The 23,544-nt window shown below is 39.3% G+C and overlaps 1 protein-coding gene across 1 annotated transcript in view; it reads left to right on the top strand.

Moving 5' to 3' along the window:
* Positions 1-23,544, top strand: part of SGTB (small glutamine rich tetratricopeptide repeat containing beta) — a 46,289-nt gene that overhangs the window by 13,214 nt on the left and 9,531 nt on the right. Inside the window, exons 4-6 of the mRNA XM_003785874.2 lie at positions 2,017-2,086; positions 5,934-6,033; positions 18,401-18,505. Of these exons, the coding sequence (XP_003785922.1) occupies positions 2,017-2,086; positions 5,934-6,033; positions 18,401-18,505 (275 nt within the window). The remainder of the gene's footprint in view (positions 1-2,016; positions 2,087-5,933; positions 6,034-18,400; positions 18,506-23,544) is intronic.

The following is a 23,544-nucleotide window of genomic DNA, read 5'->3' as shown; positions in this document are numbered from 1 at the left end:
TTATTTGAAGATAGAGTCTTATTCCATTGCCCAGGCTGGAGTGCCATGGCATTAGGCTAGCTCATAGCAACCTCAAACTCCTGTGTTCAAGAGATCCTCCAACCTCAAGTCTCCAGAGTAGCTGGGACTATAAGAGCCTGCCCTGATGCCCAGCTAATTTTTAAGAGTCAGGATGTTGCTTTTGCTCAGGCTGGTCTGGAATTCCTGAGCATAAGGGATCCTCCCACCTCAGCCTCACAGAGCACTCCATAGGCTGCAGTTGGTTATGACCATGCTAATGCACTTTAGCCTGTGCAATATAGAAACCTTGCCTTATTTCTATATTTTTTTATTCCAACATTGTATGGTTAGGAAAACTGATTCATAGAGAAAGATTTTTTTTTGACAAGGATAGCCCCCATATACTTTTTCAGATATTTGTACTCGTAAATATTTGGGTTTAGCAAACTGTATTTCCAATGTTAGATCTATCAATTTTATGGATAGCCCCCATATACTTTTTCAGATATTTGTACTCGTAAATATTTGGGTTTAGCAAACTGTATTTCCAATGTTAGATCTATCAATTTTATGAAAACTTTAGCAAAGACAAAGGTAATGGAACTGGGCATGCCTATCATTCTAGCACGTTGGGAGGCTGAGGTAGGAGGATAATGGGGCAACATAGTGAGGCCCAATCTCTATAATAATAATAATAACAATAATTGATCATCTGGGTGTGATTGTGTACACCTGTAGTCGCAGCTACTCAGGAGGCTGAGGCAGGAGGATCATTTGAGCCTAGGAGTTTGCAGTTGGTTATGATTGTGCTCTTGCACTTCAGCCTGTGCAACAGATGAAGACCTTCTCTCTAAAAGAAAAAAAAAGGCAGTGGTGGGTATATTTTAAATATAGTACATAAACACAATGGATACAAATTATGCTTCTTTCAAAATGAAAGAAGTCTTATTTATGAACTTCAGAGTCAAGTTGATAGGCAATGTCATTTTTATAAGGTTGTTTGAGAATGAAAAAATGTATTGTGTTCCCGGTGCCACTGAAGATATTTCTGAGTTTTCAACTGGTTTTTCGTAAACACCTTTGGTTTGAACCTCATTAGTGCAAAAGAGGTTTGAGAATGATAGTAGGTACTAAAGACAGGAATTCTAGTTTTTATTTTTTTATCTTACAATAAAATTAATATATGCTTAATATTTTTAAAAATTTGGACAATATGGAAAGATAGAAGAGACTGAAAATTTTACTTCTGGTGTATATCTTTCCAGTCTTTGTTATTTAATCTGTGTGTGTATGTGTGTATGAACGTATTTAAATAGTATGATACAAATTTTTTTTAAGTAAACTTTGGTTTTGACTTAGCAGGGTATCTCTTATATAGGATAGTAAACATTTTGTTTCAGAAACTTCACTAGGCTCGGCTCCTATGGCTCAAGTGCCTAAAGTGCCAGCCACATACCCCTGAGAGGGTTCGAATCCAGTCTGGACCCACAAAACAACAATGACGGCTGCCACCAAAAAAAAAAGTAGCCGGGCATAGTGGCAGGAACCTGTAGTCCCAGCTACTTGGGAGGTAGAGGCAGGAGAATCGCTTGTGCCTGGGAGTTGGAGGTTGCCATGAGCTGTGATGCCATGGCACTCTACCCAGGGCAACAGCTTGAGGCTGTCTCAAAAAAAAAAAAAAAAAAAAAAGCAAAAAACCAAAAAACTTCACTAATACATACTATTTGTTGATCATGTTTTTATTCAGATTCTTTATATACTGATTGCATTTTTTTGCTTATGAAGTGAGATTGCTGGGTATGGGGAAAGTACATTTAAAAAAAATTGATTCACAGCTGCCTAGTATCCTCTAGAAAAATTCCACATTCTTATTTCTAATACAAGTAGGTAAGAAGTCTTCATGGCATGGGATTACATGTGATTTAAAATGTGGATAATTTATTATTCCTTTGTAATACCCTAGGATCAGTCTTCAAAATAGGTAAGGGAAGTGCATTAATTTTTATTTAATTTCAGAATGATGTTCTGCCCCTCTCAAACTCAGTGCCTGAAGATGTGGGAAAAGCTGACCAATTAAAAGATGAAGGTGAATATTTCACACAAAAATGACTTTATTTAGTAAAGCTTTCTGAAACTCTGGAGAAAGTAACTGTCAATCAATATGATTCTGGTTTGCACTGCCAAGACTGAATTGTAGTGAATCCAGTGGCATTTATGAAACAGTATGAATGTGACGAGTGAAAAGCCTGGAAATACTTGTGGGCAGTATGGGTATGACTTCAAGAGAAGCCGATCTCTTGTGAGTAATACTCACAGAACAAATAATTTCATGGCTAATCACTTGTAACTGTATTTGCTAACTGTACTATAGGATCCCAAATTTTTCTTTATGCTTAATCAAAGAGAGGAAAAGAATTTTCAGTATTATTTTAACTTTCATATATTTAGTGGTTGCAGTTCTTTGAAATTTGTTGATGTGTGCATATGGTACTTGTTTATTAGCTATCACATTTGCTTGCTGCATTACTACGTTTTAGACTAGCTGGTTCTTGAAGCATTTTGGTGTTAATAAGGAAGTCACTGTTGAGGATCTGTGTTCCATTTTTCTATCATGTCAACTGCCTTAAGCTATCGAGGACAGCCGGGTCAGACCTATAAGATTTGTACTGCAAAGCTGTTGGGTACAGCCCTTATCTTTAGTAGTGACTGACAGCCAGTAAATTCTCTGTCCTATGATTATGCAGAAAGTCACTGGGGAGAATGGTGTGTTCAAAAGCTATAGGTAGAACTATTTTCTGGCTTTTCTTTAGTTCATACCCTGAAGAAGGCAATTGTGTATGCATTTTTTTTTAATTACTTGGTATTTTAAAAGGTAGATGTGGAAAAGAGAATGCTTTTCCTATTCTGTGGGTCTGGTCATCTCTCTAGATCTATAAATACACACCTACGTCCCTGTTTGTAATGGCTGCATAGTGTTACATGGTACTGTTAGGCCATGACTTACTTACCTAGACAGATAATTTTGTAATCCTAAGTAACACTGACTTCATTATATTTCTTTTCACTGTTGTGTGATAATCTTCTTACCTTATAAAGTGCTGTGTTTCTAATAAATAGACTGGTCTCAGTTTTCAATATTTTTAGATCCTCTAAGAAATGATACCAATTACATGTAAAATAAAGCAGCAGCCAGATTTGAGTTACAAGATCCCTCAAAGAATTTAAATTTAAAACCATCCAGATACAAATGCATTTTTCATATATTAATTTCTAACTGGAACAATTTTATCTGATTTTTTTCCCTGCCTGGATTTTTGTGGAGGGTGAAATCTTCAGTGATGCAGTGTATGCTCTGCTAACGTTTTACTTCGGGAGCTTTTTTGGTTTAGCTCTAGTAATAATGTTGAGTAATTGGCAAATTGACATTATTTTTGTCCCTCATGTTTACTCCTCTGTGAGAGGGAACACTGGGAGATTGCATTATCTGTAGAGTTTGTTGTTACATAATAAATGTGAGAAAAACCAGGAGTAGGGTTTCTTAAAAGGCCAGGCTCACTGCAGCAGCACTGGTAGGCCGAATCGCTTACTTCTTTTATCCTTATCTAGAAACTTTGTATTCCTTATTTTCACTAGAACCTGTCACATATATGACATGTTACATATAAAATTAAAGTGATTGTCTTTTATCCAGATTTTGCTATTTGCGTGAAGACAAATAGCCACTACAGTGTGTGAAACATAGAGTTTTTTCCAGGCTACATGTTCCGTTTATTTGATGCATTCATCTGATGGTGTTAATCAAGGCTGAAAGAATAGTGCTTTCAAATATCTTGTGCACTTTGCTTCTGAAGAGCTGCAGTAAGCATAGAATAAATCAAGCAGTTACTGGCTTTCACTCCCCAACAGGCCATAGAACTATAGGTGGATCTCATAGAGTTGTGAGAAATGAGGGAAATCATTTTTAGGAGACTACCACAGAGCTATAAAATGTGATACTCACGCTTCATTGTTACATTTATCTCCTTTTCTCACAGATTTTTGTCTCCTGAATTTTGTGTATATTATTTTGTGACTTGAAACTTTTTATCACTAACTTAAATTATAGCTAACATATTTAATTGTGGTATATACACACACACACACTGTTGTATTGTCATATTTGTTTATAGGACGAGACATACAATAAAGTTTTAATAATAATAACCATAAAGGGGTCATGCCTGTAATCCCAGTGCTAGGAGGTCAAGGTGGGAGGATCACTTGAGGCTAAGAGTTTAAGATCAGCCTGGGCAACATAGTAAGACCTTGGCTATAGAAGAAAAAAAATTAATTGGCTATGGTGGCACACTCCTGTAGTCCTGGCTATTTGGGAGGCTGAGGCAGGAGGATCACTTGAGGTCAGGAGTTTGAGGCTGCAGTGAGCTATGATTGCCCCACTGTACTATAGCCTTGGTGACAGAGCAAGACCCTGTCTCTGAAAAAATATGTAAATAAAATAATAATAATAATAAAATCATACCCAACCAATAAATCCCAATAGGAACCACAAAATCTCAATATCCTGGATGGTTACAATGTTTGACATGGAAATCTATTTAAGTACCTGGGCTAATGTAGTTAACTTTTTGCTTAATCATAAAAAACTATGTTATTATGTCAGTTTCCTTAGAGGCTTTAGATTTCTTTTTTGGTGGGAAGGAAATCTAAATCAATTTTTTTTTACTCTTAAAAAACTGATTTATTAAGATATAATTCCTATACCATACAATTTACTCCTTTAAAATGTGCAATTCATTGGTTTCCATTATATTCATGGAGTTATACAGCATCACTATAATCAATTATGGAACATTTTAAGCCCCCAAAAGAAACTGTTGGCAGTCACTGTTTATGTACATTTTTTTATTCCCAATTTGCAGTAGTGTCTATATTATTTTAGATGCTTTTATCTGTCTGACTTTCTTTTAATCTTGTTTTTGTTTCCTGCAAATGTACACTCTTTTCCTCCCATTAAGTAGTTAATGATCTATTGAGAACAAGGTTAATAAAAGAGTTTATAGGAGAGCTTCTGATTTCCAGAAAGTTGGAAGGAATTATAGAGGTCTTTGTCATGTGAGTCCTTCCATCTAAACTTAATTGTACTAATATTTTCAATTTTGAATATTGGTTCTTGTAAGTGCACAGGACACTTTTCTTTTTCTTTTAATGGAATCCAAAAGATAGTCACTGGAAATCCCTTATTTTGCTGACTCTTGTTAACGTGGCTAAATCATTGCCAGATGTATCTGCAGATACCCTTCCTGAAAATTAGTACTTTGTAGGCTGGCCATGGTATCTGAAATTCTATCTTTCTAGAAATTAATCTTCCCCAAATCCCCTTTTAAAAAGAATCTATCTCTGGAAGGGATAATGCATAAAAGTATTATCTGCCAATAATATGTTATCATGATTAGTTTTACCAGCTTACCCACAGCAGAGTTCCAAGAGCTTGGTATTCAGCAGATGTGTGTTTTGACAGGGAAGGAGTGGAAGACCAGGTCCAGATTGAGATGGTGAGTAGGGAGGGTGTTGCATCTGGAACAGGCGGGGCAGCTCTAAAAGGGAGGAGAGAGATGAAGATGAGGAAGGTGAGAAGAGATTCACTTTTGCCATGAGGTAGTCATAATTGTTGCATTTACTCACTTAAGCCTGGCTTTTTAAAGATATACAGACAATAGTTTTATAAGATTTTGCATTGTTAAAATGATTCAAACATACTGTGAGCTAAAGAATATCAATTGTATAGTATAATATAAAATTTATCACCAGTGTGACTGAAAAGTCATGAAGCTAACCTTCATATGATTGTATTTCTATTATTAAAATTTATCTGTTACACTTTATATTTTTTCTGTATATCATACTTATTGTCCACATTGGTTACTTTATTTTAGGCAATAACCACATGAAAGAAGAAAATTATGGTGCTGCAGTGGATTGTTACACACAGGCAATAGAGTTGGATCCCAATAATGCGGTTTACTTTTGCAACAGGTAAAGTAGCACTGTTGGGACAGGTTTACAGTTTTTTTTTTTTTTTTTTCTGACACAGAGTCTTACTATGTCGCCCTTGGTAGAGCACTATGATGTCACAGCTCACAGCAACCTCTAATTCTTGGGCTTACGTGATTCTCTTGCCTCAGCCGCCTGAGTAGCTGGGTCTAAAGGCACCTGTCACAACTCCTGGCTTTTTTTTTTGTTGCAGTTGTCATTGTTGTTTAGCTGGCCTGGGCTGGGTTCGAACCCTCCAGCTTGCGTATATGTGGCCGGTGCCCTAACCACTGAGCTACGGGCACCACCAGGTTTACAGTTCTTAAGCATTTGGGTTAGGGGCTCTCAATGATTTACTTACCTTTTGATGTACTGGTGCACATTAAAGTTATTTCCATTTTTTTTTCAGTATTATAAAGCTTCAATGAACATCTGTGTTTCTAAAAATTATTTTCATGTTTCACATTTTCTGGACTTTGGCTTTATCCCTGGAAATGCACTAAAAGTATAAACATTTAAAATACTATTGATGAGGGTGACTGGAAAGATCACCTATATGGTCTGTCTAACAAGGGTACAAGTGAACTTTTCTAGAACTAGAGTATAAATGTTTTAACACAATAACTAAGTAAATGTCACAAAGTCTATGTTAACCAGTTTGATGAAAATATTTCAAATTGGATATGAAAACACTGCACTGTACCCCATGTTTGCATTAATGTATACAGCTATCATTTAATAAAAAAAATAAAAAAAAATACTATTGATGTAAATTGCAAAATTGTTCTAACTTTTTTGAAAATACTGTGAAAATTAATTCCCCCCACAAGAGGGCATCTGTTGGCTCAGCGCCTGTGGCTCAAGTGGCTAAGGCACCAGCCACATACACCTAAGGTGGCAGGTTCGAATCCCCAGCCTGGGCCTGCCAAACAACAATGATGGCTGCAACCAAAAAATGGCCGGGCGTTGTAGCGGGCGCCTGTAGTCCCAGCTACTTGGGAGGCGGAGGCAAGAGACTCGCTTGAGCCCAGGAGTTGGAGGTTGCTGTGAGCTGTGATGCCATGGCACTCTACCCAGGGGGATAGCTTGAGGCTCTGTCTCAAAAAAAAAAAAAAAAGAAAGAAAGAAAGAGGGCATCTGTTTTGGCCAAAGTCTTTATCAGCACTAAGTACTGAAACTATTTATTATTGTTCATTTAATATTATTTTTCTATTAATTGCTCCAATTTAATTCACTGGTGAGGTTGGACATTTTTCAAGTGTTAACCTTTTGTGGGTTTTTTACTCCTAAATTTTCAATGTGTACCTTACTATATAGGCTGAACGGTTATGTCCCCCTTAAATTCTGAGGTGAATTTCTATTTATTTATTTTTTATTTTTTTGAGACAGAGTCTCAAGCCGTCACCTTGGATAGAGTGCTGTGCCATCATTGCTCACAGCAACCATGGGGTTAAGCCATCCTCTTGCCTCAGTTTTTCTGTTTTTAGTAGTAGCTCAGGCTGGTCTTGAACTTGTGCAATCCACCCACCTCAGCCTCCCAAAGTGCTAAGATTACAGAAAGGCATGAACCACCGCACCCAGCCTTGAGATGAATTTTAAATGTAATCCCCAGTGTGATGTTCTTTGGAGGAGGGATCTTTGGGAGGTGATCAGATCACAAGGACAGAGCACTCATAAACGGGATTAGGGCCCTTGTAAAACACTCTCCTGAGCGCTTCCTTGGTCCTGCCACATGAGGACTCAGCCAGAAGGGTACCTGCACCCGACCTTAGCATGTTCGATCTCAGACTTCTCTTTCTTTCTTGGCGCTGCCCTTTTTAGTAGGGATGTGACCCCTCTAGGCTGCATTTGCCAGATTCCTTTGTCCCCTTTCTTTTGTCTGGGTTCAGCCATGAAGGTACTGGCAGGAGATTAGAAGGTAAAAGGAATAGAGCAATCTGAATATTTTTTCTTCCCCCATTTTCTTCTTTTTTATATCACATGGTATATTCAGCAGGTGCTGCTTCTCATCCTTTTCTTCCCACTCCTACTCTATACACCTACTGTGGTTTCAGCTTTTGCCACACAACCTTTGGGTTTTAGCCTCTGTACTTTGTCCTTTTGTCAAAGGATTGGTATTAGCTTCTTGTGACTCTCTTGATTCTTTTGAGACAGAGTCTCACTTTGTTGCTGTTGGTAGAGTGCTGTGGCATCACAGCTCACAGCAACCTCAAACTCTTGGGCTCAAGTGATTCTCTTGCCTCAGACTCCTAGCAGCTGGGACTACAGGTGCCCACCACAGCACCTGGATATTTCTAGAGGTGGGGTCTCGCTCTGGCTCAGGCTGGTCTCTAACCTGTGAACTCAGGCAGTCTACCCGCCTCGTCCTCCCAGAGTACTGGGATTATAGGCATGAGCCCCCGCGCTTGGCCCCTCTCTGGATTCTTGTACAACTTCCTGTTTGACTTTTCAGCAGTTTTATCACCTTATGTAATACAGTCCCTGAACTAAATTATTCTATTTTATACATTCAAGTTTCAGTAGAACTTCTACAATGATAGAAATGTTCTATTAATACAACTGTACTAACACAGGAGCTACTAGCCACACTGGGTATTCAGCGCTTGAAATGTGGCTAGTGGAATTGAGGAACTAAATTTTTAATGTTTAAATGCCTGTAGTCCCAGCTATTTGGGAGGCTGAGGCAGAATATTGCTTAAGTCCAAGAGTTAGAGGTTGCTGTGAGCTGTGACTCCACGGCACTCTACCCAGGACGACAGCTTGAGTCTCCAAAAAAAAAAATCAATGTAAATAGCCACATTTGGCTTAATGGCTACTGTGATATATTGGACAGCATAACCCTAGATGAATGATATAACCCTTTATCCTGTTTGTACAGCTTACTTGCCTTTTAATGTTTTTCAGATGTTAAAGTTTTAAATATTTATGTAGTCAAATTTATTCTTTTTTTTTTAAGACAGAGTCTCACTATGTCATCCTTGGTAGATTACCTTCTGGAGGTAATAGTAATAATTACCTCATAGGGTTATTATGGAGAGCAAATAGTTATTAAATGTAAAGTCCTACAAAAGTGTCTAGTAAAGAGTGTTATACACAAGTAATCGTTATTATCATTATTCTTTATGTAGCCAGTTTTTTGCTTTGATCAGAATAAGAAGAGAGATACATATTCATCAAGGTCCAAATATATTGCAAATTTTTTTCCTCTGATTTACTAGTCTAGTAGTAACCTTGTTAAAAAGGGAATAATGTTAGCCAAGCCTGATGCTACCACTTTGGGAGACTGAAGCAGCTGGATCACTTGAACTCAGGAGTTCAAGACCAGCCTGAGCAAGAGCAAGACCCTATCTGTACTTAAAATAGAAAAATGGAGGCAAGAGGATCTCTTGAGCCCAAGAACTCAAAGTTGCTGTGAACTATAATGCTAAGGCATTCGAGTCAGGGCATCAGAGTGAGACTCTCTCTCAAAAAAAAAAAAAAAAAAAGGAAAATAATGTTAATCTGATAGAACTTTTCTTCTTCAGTGTCATTTCTTTTGTCTCCAGCTTTTTATTCTGAAAATTTTCAAAGCTGAAAAATTTTACAGTGAATACTCACCTAGATTTTGCCTTTACTATTTTAGTATATTTGTTATACCACAATTTTTATCTTTTCATTTCCCTTTCCTTTCCTTTCCCTTTTCCCTTTCTTTTTCTTTCTTTTATTTTAATTTATTTCCTCTTCTCTTCATCCTTTTCCTTTCTTTCTTTCTTTTTTTTTTTTTTTTGTTGTTTTTTCTTGAGAAAGAGTCTTCTATTGCCTAGGGTAGAGTGCAATGGCCTCATCATAGCTCACTGCAACCTCAAACTACGAGACTCAAGTGATCCTCCTGCCTCAGCCTCCTGAGTAGCTGGAACTATAGGTACTACCAAGCCTGGCTAATTTCTATCATGTAGAGAAGGCAGTCTAGCTCTTGCTCAGGCTGGTCTCCTGAACTACTAAGCTCAAGCAGTCCTCCTGCCTTAGCCTCAAAAAGGGCTACGATTACAGATTTGAGCCACCTTGCCCAGACTATATCACATTTTTATCTACCTATCTGTGCCTGTATCCGTTCATTCTTCCATCTTATTATTGATGATTTTTAAAGCAAATAGCAGGCTTGGTGCCTGTAGCTCAGCAGCTAGGGAGCCAGCTATATACACCGGGGCTGGTGGGTTCGAACTGGGCCCGGGCCTGCCAAACAACAATGACAACTACAACAAAAAAATAGCTGAGCATTTTGGGGGTGCGTATAGTCCCAGCTACTTGGGAGGCTGAGGTAAGAGAATAGCTTAAGCCCAAGAGTTTGAGGTTGCTGTGAGCCATGATGCCACAGTACTCTACCAAGGGTGACATAGTGAGACTCTGTCTCAAAAAAAAAGAAAAAATAAATAAAATGAATAAAGCGAATTGCATCCATTAGTATACTTTCCCCCTTCATACATAGCATCCGTGTCATTAACTCCAGTTCAGCATTTATGTTTTTTTCTTTTGAGGTAAAATTTGTATATAAGAAAATGCACAAATCTTAGCTGTACTTTCACTGAGTTTTGACCAATATATACACCCCTGTAACCTAAATCCTTATTCAAAGAATTGAAAATTATGTCCAGGAAGTTCCTTTTGTCCCTTCATAGTCAGTTGCCTATGACATATATACCAGAGGCAACCACTGTTTTGTTTTTTTCTTTTTTTTTTTTTTTTGAGACAGGAGCCTCAAGCTGTCCCCCTGGGTAGAGTGCTGTGGCATCTCAGCTCACAGCAACCTCCAACTCCTGGGCTCAAGCAAGTCTCCTGCTTCAGGCTCCCGAGTAGCTGGGACCACAGGCGCCCGCCACAACGCCCGGCTATTTTTTGGTTGCAGCCGTCATTGTTGTTTGGCGAGCCCGGGCTGGATTCGAACCCGCCACCTTGGGTGTACATGGCTGGCGCCTTAGCCACTTGAGCCACAGGCGCCAAGCCTGTTTTGTTTTTTTTCCACCACACATTGGATTCATCCCTTTTAGAATTTCACATGAAAGAAATCACACATATTTTTCTGTGTAGGACTTTTTCTGCTCTGTATTGGTTTTGACATTCTGCTGTGTTGTTTATGTATCAGCAGTTCAATCTTTTTTATTGTTCTGTATATTTTATTGTTTGAATGCATCCTAAGTTGCTTAGCCATTTTCCTATTTATGGTCACCTAGGCTGCTTCTAGTTTTCAAAAAAATTTATTTTGTATTTTGTCCAGAATTTATAGTTGGTATTTGTGGAAGGATTGGATACTTAAGGAGTTTAACTGGCCATATGGGAAACCTTTATTTTCTCTCTTCACAAAAAGTCACTTTATTAGCCTGTTTCATCAAGCTAACTGAGAAAAAGAGATGATCCAAATAATTTGGGGAGAATGAATTTCCCACCCTGTGGTTTGATGTTGGAGTTTTATTCCCTATCATCAGATGACTGTACATAATGTTTTAATTTAGCATATGAAATCTTGAAATAAATACACTTTAGTGTCATGAAATGCTATGTCTAGAAACATATTTTATCAGAAAATAGTTTATTGAGTACAGTAAACTATGTGCTTTTAAGTATGAATATGAAAAATGTGAGCCTAAATATTGTACTTTATTTTTAATGAGGTTAATGTTCATGAATAGTTCACGTTCACTAGTGCTTGTAGTGGAGGAAACTCTTGGCAATATCTATGCTTGCTTTTTGTTCATTGTTAAGCTAAAATCGATAATTGTGCTTCTGTTTTGCATTTAAATAGTATCTTTTCCCCTGGAAATTTCAGAAATAGAGAATGCTATTTAGTATTAAATAACTAGAAAAGGTTATTTGGTATATTTAATACAAATAGTGACTAAAACTTTAGGATCATTTTGGGTTTTTTGTAACTCTAGTAGCTCTAAATATCTCAGTAGTCTGTAGTCTTGCCAACTGTCCTTGCCATTTTTCTGAGACAACTGGTTGCTAAGAATTGGAGACTCAGAATAGTAGATCTAAATCTTCCTTTTAACATTCATCCTCATAGTTTTATTACTAATCAAAATATTTTTCATATACTAAACTTACTAGGATGAAACAAAATTTACTTTTTATAGAAGTAACTTTTTTATTTGTTAGAAAATGATCAGTTGGCACATTTCTTAACTATGAGACTTTCTTTCCTAGTAATCATCTTCTGTCTTGGCCTTTAAGGAGCCTGTTGGTAGCTGAGGCTCATCTGAGATACATGCGAAGCCTGAGTCCTTCCTTGAAAACCTGTTATGTATTTTTTTTTCTATAGTTTTAACACTTGCCACAATATATAACATTTATGAAGGTTTATCATGTTTTATCAGACACTTATCATATGTTCTGCCTTACAGGAATTTTTTTGACCATGCCCATCCTGAATATTTGTTTTATTTCTTTAGGTGAAGGGAAGTGATTGGGGCTTATATCTGTTTGTATCCCTTGTAACACCAAACATTGTGCTTCAAGGAGTTCAGCCAGTTTTTTTTTTGGATGAGTAGAAGGCTATAAAAAAACAGGAGATGTTCCTAGGCCAGGCCTATAATCCCAGCACTTTGTTAGGCCAAGGTGGGAGGATTGCTTGAGGATCAGCCTGGTGATGTAGTGAGACTCCCATCTCTACAATAGACTGAAGACAAATTAGCTGAGCATGATCTATTTGGGAGGTTTAGGCATAAGGATCACTTGAGCCCAGGAGACTGAGGCTGCAGTGACCTGTGATTATATCAAGCTGATATAATCACTGAACTCCAGGCTTGGGACAGAGCAAGACCTCATCTCTCCTTTTTTTCTTTTGAGACACAGTCTCACTCCATCACCCTAGGTAAAATGTTACGGCGTCATCATACCTCACAGCAACCTCAAACTCTTGGGCTCAAGCAGTCCTCTTGCCTCAGCCTCCAGTGCCTACCATGACACCTGGCTAGTTTTTTCTATTTTTAGTAGAGACTCAAAAAGGGTCTCACTATTGCTCAGGCTGGTCATGAACTCCTGAGCTCAGACTATCCACCTGCCTCAGCCCCCCAGAGTGCTAGGATTACAGGTATGAGCCACTGTGCCAGGCCAAACCTCATCTCTTAAAAAAAAAAAAAAAGAAAAAAAAGAAAAGAAAAAAAGAAAGACATTTCCAGTGATGTTGAAGCAACTAGACATTCACAAAACAGTTTTATACACAAAACAACAAATGAGTGAGTATAGGTCTAAAACACTTCCACTCCTTTTTAATATGAAATGAATAGCAATTTTCTGTGTCTTCTGTCCCTGCACAACATGATGCTTCTATTTCTTTTGCACAATTTCAGTGCTGAGTATATTACCTTGGCCATAGTAGGCTTATGCTTCACAGGTGGATGGATGGTTGAATGACTTATGGCAGTAACTGGAATAAAATTTAAATGAAGGTGAGTATGATGGAGGGAGTTTGCCTGAAAGGCCTCTCAGATGATGAGGAACTTGAGTTAGATTTGAAGAACCAGTAGAATCTGGAGAGAAAGGGGAAAGAGGATGGCATTTTAGGTTGGAGAGAATAGTTGAACAGGCAGAATCAAGAAGTGTCAGGCCATTGTAACAAGGAATGCTAATGACAGCATGTAGCTAACTGTCTTAACTCTGAGAAGAGGGGAACAGAGACCTTATTATTTTGCATTTTGTTTTCTTCTTCCTCTAGAACAGTTTGTAGTCAGCTACTGGGATTTGAACATGGTTTGTTAGTTAACGTGGAGTTGAATCTCAGCTCTCCCATTGGCCTGGGGGAGGCAGTGTGTCCCACTGTGTTGCAACTGTCTTCTTGTGCTTGCTTTTCAATGCCGCATCTGGAAGATGGGGAGCGGGAAGACCTCTTGTGCCCTGGAGGCTGTCTGGGATCTTGGACGGTCACTTCATCTTTCTGAGCCTCAATTTCCTCACGTGTAAAATAAAGATACTAACTACTTTGAAGGGTGGTTATAATGAGTGATAATATATAGAAAGTCCTTAGAATAGTCAGTCTTAGACTTGAGTATTTGTTTCTTTTAGAAACAATGTAAGACTTTTTTAGTTGTAAGAGTAGGTTTTTGCTATAAATATGCATATGAGAAATGCAAGATAACTTGGTTTTTCTGCCTTATTTTATATAAAAGTAGAACATAATACTCATATTTTTGTTTTAATAAGGTAAAGAAAGCGAGCGTGTCTGAAAATGTGGCGACTTTAGCTGTATTGTTCTACTGAAATTTCATTAGTTATGCCCTGATAACCAGACAGCAGAGGCAGAGAGCACAGACCACATTGTTATTCTGTTCAGATGTCGGCAAGTTTGGCTTCATCTCACAGAAGATTCAAATATAGCCTGGCTTCTCTTTCCTTTCCTGGTCTCCAAGGCTCAGACGCCTCTCCTCTTCCTTTTGTGAGCTGCACAAATCTGCTTTCACCCTAGCTTACAGTTTGTGATCTGAAGCTGTTAGGATTGAAACACAGCCATCCTCTTTTCTTACACCCACTCTTCTTTCTGAATCTGATCCTCTGTGCTTCATTCCTTATCTTACTGTCATTATTGGAAGCCAGAAACCAGGATGTCTTTCTCTGTGCTTCCTTTTTTCCATGTAACTCTCAGAGAGCTGATTTATTCCCTACTTTTTCAGTCGAAGTTCGTAACTTTTGCTAAGCTAGTGCATGTCTAACTGCACTCTCCACTGCTGTCTTTTGCCAAAAGGCTCTTTCTAAAACGTGAAATCTATCATCTAACTCTTGCTTTCTGTTCACTAGTTCCACATACTTACAGGATCAGATTTAAGCAGTTGTATAATATCACCTTTATCAGATTTACAGAAGTGAAATATTAGTGATAGATCAGGCTCCAGGCCTATCTTACCCTTACTTTCTGGACAAGTTGCCCTCCTACCCCTGAAGTGGCTATGCCTATAATATGTGATAAAATCATTAAAAATAAATCTGTCTCTAGGCTGGGCACATTGGCTCATGCCTATTATAGCACTCTGGAGGCCAAAGCTGGTGGATTGCCTGAGCTCATGGGTTTGAGACCAGCCTCAGCAAGAGCAAGACCCCACTTCTAAAAAAAAAAAAAAAAGCTGGGTGTAGTGGCAGGTGCCTGTAGTCCCAGCTACTTGAGAGGCTGAGGCAAGAGAATTTCTTGAGCCCATGAGTTTGAGGTTGCTGTGAGCTATGATACCCTGGCACTCTACTGAGGGTGACAAAGTGAGACTCTGTCTCAAAATAAATAAATAAATAAATCTGTCTTATGTTGGGTGCATTGGCGTCCTAACACTTTGGGATGCCAAGGTTGGAGGATTTTTTGAGGCCAGGAGTTGGAGACCAGCCTGGATAATAGTAAAACTGATCCTACAAAAGAATTGTTAAAAATTGACCAGGCATGGTGGTACATACCTGTAGTCCAGGCTACTTGGGAGGCTGAGGTAGGATAATCATTTGAGCCCAGAAGTTTGAGGTTGTACTGAGCTAAGATGATGCCACTGTACTCTAGCCTTGGCAACAGAGAGACACCCTGTAATTTTTTTTTTTTTTTTTTGAGACAGAGTCTTACTATGTAGCCTGCTATAGAGTGTCATGGCATCACAGCTTATAGTAACCTCAAACTCTTGGGCTTAAGCAATACTCTTGCCTCAGCTTCCCAAGTAGCTGGGACTATAGGCCTCTACCACAACTCCTGTGTTCCAACCCACCAGCCCTGGTGCATGTGGCTGGTGCCCCAACCACTAAGCTACAGGCGCCGAGCCAGGAGACCCTGTATTTAAAAAAAAAAAAAATCTAGTGGGGCACAGTAGCTCAAGCCTGCCTAGCACTCTGAGAGGCCAAGGCAGGAGGATCCTATGAACTCAGGAGTTCAAGACCAGCCAGATCTACTAAAAATAAAAAAAATTAGATGGACATTCTGGTGGATACCTATAGTCCTAGCTAATCTGGAGACTGAGGCAGGAGGATTGCTTGTGCCCAGGATTCTGAGGTTGCTGTGAACTAGGCTGACTCCACAGTACTGTATCCTGGGCAACTGAGTGAAACTGTCTCAAAACAAAACCAAAAACATATCTGTCTGAAAGTTTAGGCTATTGAACTTCTTTCCTCTCAGTAAATGTTAGTTCTTGGAATTGGTTTGGTAGTTGTAAAGCCAGGGCCAACTTCCTGAGTTAGCAGGATTCAAGGCCTTAATTCTGAACTGTTTTCTTTCAAGCAACTCAAACAGAGGACAGAACAGACCTGGGGATTTGAGGCCTCTGAGGCCATCTTGCTGGCTCTATGGACTAAAATTACCCACAAAGGAGAGCTTTCTATAGTGGTAGGAAATGAAGCTTGCGCTGAGGCAATACCTTATTCCTTTCCTATTGTTACTAAGTACTTTTCTGAAAGTACTGTGGCTTAGAAGGCCAACTTGAGCGTAAGTATGTGTTTCCTTGAAACCTAATTTCTGAGTCTGTACATAAACTTTACAAGACTGGTCTCTAGAAGGAAGCCTTGTGCTTGTCTGGAAAGTTGTGCTCCTTATGCAGTAGAACTTTAAAATGTGCTTATTGATCTGGAGTCCTTGCATTAGCTGGGAAAATGTCAGTTACCCAGAGTCACATATTCATTTGCTTTGTGGAAGCAGGCTCTGATGAGAATCTCTCAGGATCTTCCTGTTGATCAGAACTAAACGTCTGTTTCTCTGTCTTTTCCCATTAGTGGGAAAAGGTGGGTTAATTCTTAGAGAAATTTTGGTAGGTTTATATTCCCAGGTTCAACTTTCAGAATTGGCAGTATAACTTTTAGCTTCTTCTGTCCAGGTTTTACATAGCAATTCTGTTCATGGATACCTAACAAATAATCGATCTATTATTATGCACATTCAGTATTTTGTGGGGTACAATAATAAATTTGATGTGATATAAAAGGCAGTATTAGGGCTGAGTGTGGTGGCTCATGTGTGAAATCCCAGCACTCTGGGAAGCTGAGGCAGGTGGATTGCTTGAGCTCAGGAGTTTGACACTAGCCTGAGCTGCCGAGGATGACAAAGTGAGATTGTCTCAAAAAAAAAAAAAAAAAAGTGGTGTTAGGTAGTCCTAATCTATAGTTCCATTGACAGAGATTAGAAGATACATAAGAAATGCTAAGTATCAGGGAGGACTCTAACTGATACTTGAAGATAGATAGTGTTTTAATCAGTCCTATTGTTTTCATGTGTGCTTTTTAGGACCCTGAAAGAAGTGACCATTGATTAATTTCAAGGAAGAGAAATGGTTCACTGGGTGGTTTAACAGAATGTTTTTAGGACAATTAAAACAACAATTGTGGGTAAAGAGAGAAGAATAAAGGTAGCAAAGATAAAAGTAGTGCTTCTCAGACTGCAGTAGGAGAGGAGCAGGGAGTGAGAGTCTGAAGTACCCTGGGACCTTTGTCTATAAACTCAAGAACATGAAGGAGCCTAAGTTAATTTCTGGGCTCACAAGCAGCATTTTTCAGAAAGTGCTTCCTTGCCTTTGTTAATAGAAAGGATACCAGGTCTTGGAGTTACAGCATTTGAGGCAGAGGGCCTGCAGCATAGCATCCTCCTTTGTAGCTGTGAGAAACCTAAGAAGTGCTCACCACACTTGGGCCCTCTTGTCTGATTCAGGAGATGCCTGTTGTTTCCTGGTTGCTGGCACCCACTTGATTTTCTGAGCATCCACCTTAGAGCCTGCGTTTCTCCTTTCCTATATCTTCTTTGAGTTAATTCTTCCTACTCCTTGTAATGGAAGCCTTACTGAGGAGAGGTCACAGATGGAGAGATTTCTGTCTATGTAACTGTTCCTTTTCCAAAGTTGCCTTCTTCAACTTTTTGCTGAGAAACAAGAGTATGAGAACTTTTGGAAGACTGAAAGAAGTGCAGTTTACTCTGCCTCAGAAGTGAATGCAGGGGAGGAAGTCCAGAGGACTGGCGTATTACTTGTATGTGATCCCTACCGTGAAAGTGACACGCTGACAGCACAGCACTCTGTGTGGTCACTTGGCAGCAGTCATTTATTCTGTGTGCCTTCCTGGAAGCCCAGATGAACTTGTGTTTTCCTTTTTAAGTTTGGGCTAATTATAACAGAAAGGAAATAGGGAGGTAAATTGGTGGTATGACTTGCATGTTTGTCTTTTCCGTAGCAAAGTAAACAGTGAGAGGCAGCCTGCATATTTCTTTTCTCTGGACAGAAGTTTTTAAGCTTTTTTCCTTTCCCATTTGGCTGTATAATTAACTTAGTTTGATTTAGAAATTGACTGGGAATGATCTATAAGTTGGGACAATGAAAATGTAGTTTCATTAGTACCTGAAAATGTTAATTTATACCTTGAAAGCTGCTTGTAATAAAAATCTCTCTCTTTTTTTTTCTCTTAGGGCTGCTGCTCAAAGCAAATTAGGTCACTACACAGATGCAATAAAGGATTGTGAAAAAGCAATAGCAATTGATTCCAAGTACAGCAAGGCCTACGGGAGGATGGGGTAAGTTTTGGGAGAGTGTTCATAGTAATACCAAGGAGTATTGAAAATATTGTTCCTAATGGCTTGGTTTTGAATTTCCTGCCTAATATTGCATCCTCTGAACTAAAGGAGAAGGTAAATAAAACATCAGAGGGGAAATGACTGCAATTTCTGTGACTTGGCAGTGAGGTGATTAATTGCTGGGGAAAATGTTACGGCCATCTCAGTAGACTGATTGCCTGTCCACGACCACAAACGCAGATGGGCACTCAGTGTTGGCAGACAGTACTACTCACTTCCTTTTTCGTTTACCTTTGACTCTCTGATGTGACGATTTCACACCTCCTCTCCCTTTAAAATTTCACTTCCCTCTCCGTGGTGACGATCAGCCAATGACATTGCTTTACATTTCATCGAGCAATACATGCATTTTGAAGAAAATGAACTCATCTTTCTTCTTCTAAATCTACCAGTCTACCTGCATTTGTATCTATACAGAATGTGTTTTTTCCTGTTAAAATGGAAAGGTTCTTATTTAAGACTATCCCTTTAACTCAGGCTTTAAAATCTCACTCCTTTTTAGCCTTCTGCAGGACTTTAAAATTGTTGTTATCCCCTTTGTCTTCCATAATATTAGTTTTTCCATCTCTATTAGATAATAATGACTAGTGTGTGAAAAGGTCATAAAACAGTCATCCACTGGAATCACCTGCTTACCCACTGTTTCATTCCAGCTCCCATCCATGTCACAGTCCTTCCTCTGCAAAGCCCCTTCTAGTTCCTGTCTCATCTCCATGCTCTCATTCTGTCTTCAGCACACTGCACTCAGGCTTTTGTGTATGTCACTGTGATGGCTACTTTTGCCAACTTGACTGGGCTAACAGGTGCCCATATAGCTAGTAAAATATCCCTGGGTGTGTCTGTATGGATGTTTTCAGAAGAGATTAGCATTTGAATCTATAGACTGAGTAAAGAGGATCATGGTCACCAGTGTGGGTGGATACCATCCAATATTTCAGGGTATGAATAGAACAAATACATGGGGGGCCAGGTGCAGTGGCACATGTCTATAATCCCAGCACCCTGGGAGGCCAAGGTGGGAGGATTGCTTGAAGTCAGGAGTTCAAAACCAGGTGAGCAAGAGTGAGACCCTGTCTCTACTAAAAATAGAAAAATTATCTGGCCTAGTGTGGCAGGTGCCTGTACTCCCAGCTATTCAGGAGGGTGAGGCAAGAAGATCACTTGAATCCAGGAGTTTGAGGTTGCTGCAAGCTAGGCTGAGGCCATGGCACTCTGGCCTAGGCAATAGAGCAAGACTGTCTCAGAAAAAGTTAGAGGAGGGGAGAATTCATTCTCTCTAAGTTGGAACATTCATCTTCTCCAGTCCTTGGACCTCGGCATGCATAGGCATGGACATATAGTGGAAAAATTTGAGTTTCCTGATGTGCACGATCTCAGTAGTAGTTGAATTAGGCAATGCTCTTTTTGTTTTAGTTCTTATGCTAAAACTTTTTATTTAGTGCTACATTTTTGTATTTTGTGCCATTTGTGATTGCACTATTTGCAGTGATCCCTAAATATAAACTAAAATGTTGTTGAGTGTTCCTGAGTGAATGAAGCTGTAAAGAGCCTTACAGAGAAAATACATGTGTGAGATAAGCTTCATTCAAGTGTAACTTTGTGCTGTTGGCATGAGTTCAAAGGTAATAAATAAAACATGTATATTAAGGTTTTTAAAACATAAACATACATAAAACAAGATTATGTATTGATTGATGAAACTGTGACCAAAGGTTCACAGAAAGCAAACCCTGTATTTTCCCTATGAACAATTATTCAGTATTTGCTAATTCAGTCTATGTGGTGACTTTATAGAATATAAATAACTGCTATGACAGAGAATCAGCTGTGTTACTGGATTTCTTCAGTTTATGTTTGAACGCCATACTGATATATATAACTACTTTTCATCTCTGTTTGGATGTTTCATAGGCATCTCAAACTTAACGTTTCTTATGGAACTCTTGCTGGCTTCTTAAATCTTTCCCATCTCCGTAAATTTTACTGTCATTCTTCTACCCAGTGCTCAGGTCAAAAGCCTACGACTCATCTTTGCTGCTTCTTATACCTAGCACAAGTGCCTATAACTTATCAGTCCTATTAATTCTAGTTTCTGTGTATATTGTGAATCCAAGTGTTGACCACTATCTTGCTTAATAGTTCTAGTCCAAACTGCTTTTCTTAACTAGACTACTACACTAGCTTCCTAAGTGGTTTTCCTATCTTCACTCAACTCCTCACCCAGATTGATCCTTTACATAGAAGCCAGAGTGAGCTTTCTAAAGCATATATAAGATCATATTACTTTCTTCTTCTTTCTTTTAAGAGACAAAGTCTCACTGTTGTCACCCAGGCTGGAGTGCAGTGGCCTCGTCACGCTCATTGCAGCCTCAGAGTCCCAGGCTCAAGTGATCCTCTTGCCTCAGCTTTCTCAGTAGCTGGGACTATAGGCACACACCACTGTGCTTAACTAAGTTGCAAAATTTTTTGTAGCAATGGGATCTTGCTATGTTGCTCAGGCTGGTCTTGAATTCCTGGCCTTAAGCAATCCCCCTGCCTCGGCCTTCCAAAGTTCTGGGAGTACGGGCATGATCCTGTACATGGAAAGATCATGTTACCTTGTTATTTATTTTTTTTAAAGGTACTCAAATGTCGATTTTATTATTTCTCTACACACACACTTATTTGCTACTACAAAGAAGAGTTACCTTGTTACTTTATTGTAGCCCAGAATAAAGTCCAAACTCCAAACAGTGATCTTATAGTACCTGACTGCTCTCCACACTTTGTTTTCTGTGATCTCTCCTCATCAGGCTTGTTGGGTACCTTAAGCATATTAAGCTTGCATTTTTCTCAGAGCCTTTGCGTGTATTGCTGCTACTATTAGAATGCCTCTCTCCTGAATTTTATCTGACTGCTTTCTTCACATCAATTGGTCTTATCAATGTGCCCAGTTTTCGGCTGGGCGTGGTGGCTCACCTAGTGCCTGGGAGGCTGAGGTGGGTGGATTACTTGAGCTCATGAGTTTGAGACCAGCCTAAGCAAAAGTGAGACTCTGTCTTTACTAAACATAGATAGACTAGCTAGGCATTGTGGTGGGCATCTATAGTCCCAGCTACATAGGAGGCTGAGGCAAGAGGATTTGCTTGAGCCCAAGAGTTTTAGGTTGCTGTAAGTTATGATGATCCTACATCACTGGGCCCAGGGCAACAGAGCAAGACTCTGTCTCCAAAAAAAAGAAATATGCCCAGTTTTAAAAATCTCTCTTATTGATTTTCTTTAATAATGCTGTTTTTATTTGCAGGTCCTTTGTGTGTTTAAAGCCAGAAACTTTATCTTTTTCATTGTGGAATCCTCAATATCTGAAATAGTGTCTGAGGTTGGGCCCAGTGGCTTATGTCTGTAATTTCAGCACTTTGGGAGGCTAAGGCAGGAGGATTGCTTGAGGCCAGGAGCCTGAGCAAGAGTGAGATCCTGTGTCTACAAAAAATTTAAAAAAATTACCCAAGGTGAGGTGGTACACACCTGTAGTCCATGCTACTTTGGAGGCTAAGGTGGGAGGATCACTTGAGCGTGTCATTGCACTCTGGCCTGGTGACAGATCAAGACCCCATCTCTACAACAACAAGAATAAATAAAAGAATATAAAAGTGTCTTATACATAGTAGAGTTTCAATACAAATTTATTGCCTATTGATTAATTAGGGACTCTGATGAAATATCTTTTATGGTTATCTAGGTTGTGAGAATTTATTCTTTTCGGAGGGGGAGGGACAGAGTGCTGTGGTATCATAGCTCACAGCAACCTCAATCTCTTAGGCTTGAGCAATTCTCTTGCCTCAGCCTCCTGAGTAGCTAGGAATACAGGCTCATGCCACAATACCTGGTTAGTTTTTCTGGTTTTAGTAGAGATGGGGTCTCCTTTTGGCTCCTTCAAGGCTGGTCTTGAACCTCCTGAGCTCAAGCAATCCACTGCCTTAGCCTCCCAGAGTGCTAGGATTACAGGCATGAACCACTGTGATGGCATGTGAGAATTTTTCTGTGGTGTACCGTATTTTATCCAGATAAAAGTCTGTGAGATAAGACAGAAAAGAGAGAATTAGAATAATTAAAAAAAAAAAAAAACAACTAGGGTGGCACTTGTGGCTCAGTGAGTAGGGTGCCGGTTCCATATACCAAGGGTGGCCAGTTCGAACCTGGCCCTGGCCAGACTGTAACAACAATAACAAAATAGCCAGGCATTGTGATGGGCACCTGTAGTCCCAGCAACTCAGGAGGCTGAGGCAAGAGAATCACCTAAGTTGTAATCAGAGTTACAATGGCACTCTAGTGAGGGTGACAAAGTAAAACTCTGTCTCTTAAAAAAAAAAAAAAACTAGAACAAACAACCACCCCCAACCATCTCTCCATATATGCCATTGTTCTTTAATTCTCAAGTAATTTTTCAATAAATAAGTTATCACTGGGTGGAGAAAACATTAAAACTTAATATCCACCTCTTTTACTTGTGCTTGGGATAGTAACTTGTTAACTGGGTTGTACAGCTTGCTCATTTTATCTACTTAATAACTAATGTGTGTTGATCAGGAATAGTTATCTACTAACTCCCAGCCTATTTTTAAAATGTATTTATTTATTTATTTATTTTATTTTTTGGAGACAGAGCCTCACTATGTTGCCCTGGGAAAAGTGCCCTGGCGTCACAGCTCACAACAACCTCAAACTCTTGGGCTTAAGTGATTCTTTTGCCTCATCCTCCTGAGTAGCTGGGACTACAGGCGCCCGCTGCAATGCCTGGCTGTTTTTTGGTTGTAGTTGTCATTGTTGTTTGGCAGGCCCAGGCTGGATTCAAACCCCCCAGCTCCGGTGTATGTGGCTGGCGCCCTAGCTGCTGAGCTACAGGTGCCAAACCATTTTTTTTTTTTTTTTGAAACAGAGTTTTACTATGTTGTCCTTCGTAGAGTGCAGTGGTGTCATAACTCACAGCAACCTCAAACTCT

The sequence above is a fragment of the Otolemur garnettii genome, unplaced genomic scaffold (assembly GCF_000181295.1).
Source record: "Otolemur garnettii isolate 467f Iridium unplaced genomic scaffold, OtoGar3 scaffold00017, whole genome shotgun sequence".
In the NCBI taxonomy this organism is placed as follows: Eukaryota; Metazoa; Chordata; class Mammalia; order Primates; family Galagidae; genus Otolemur; species Otolemur garnettii.
The sequence above is the reverse complement of the archived record's forward strand: the minus strand, read 5'-3'. Positions and strand labels throughout refer to the sequence as shown.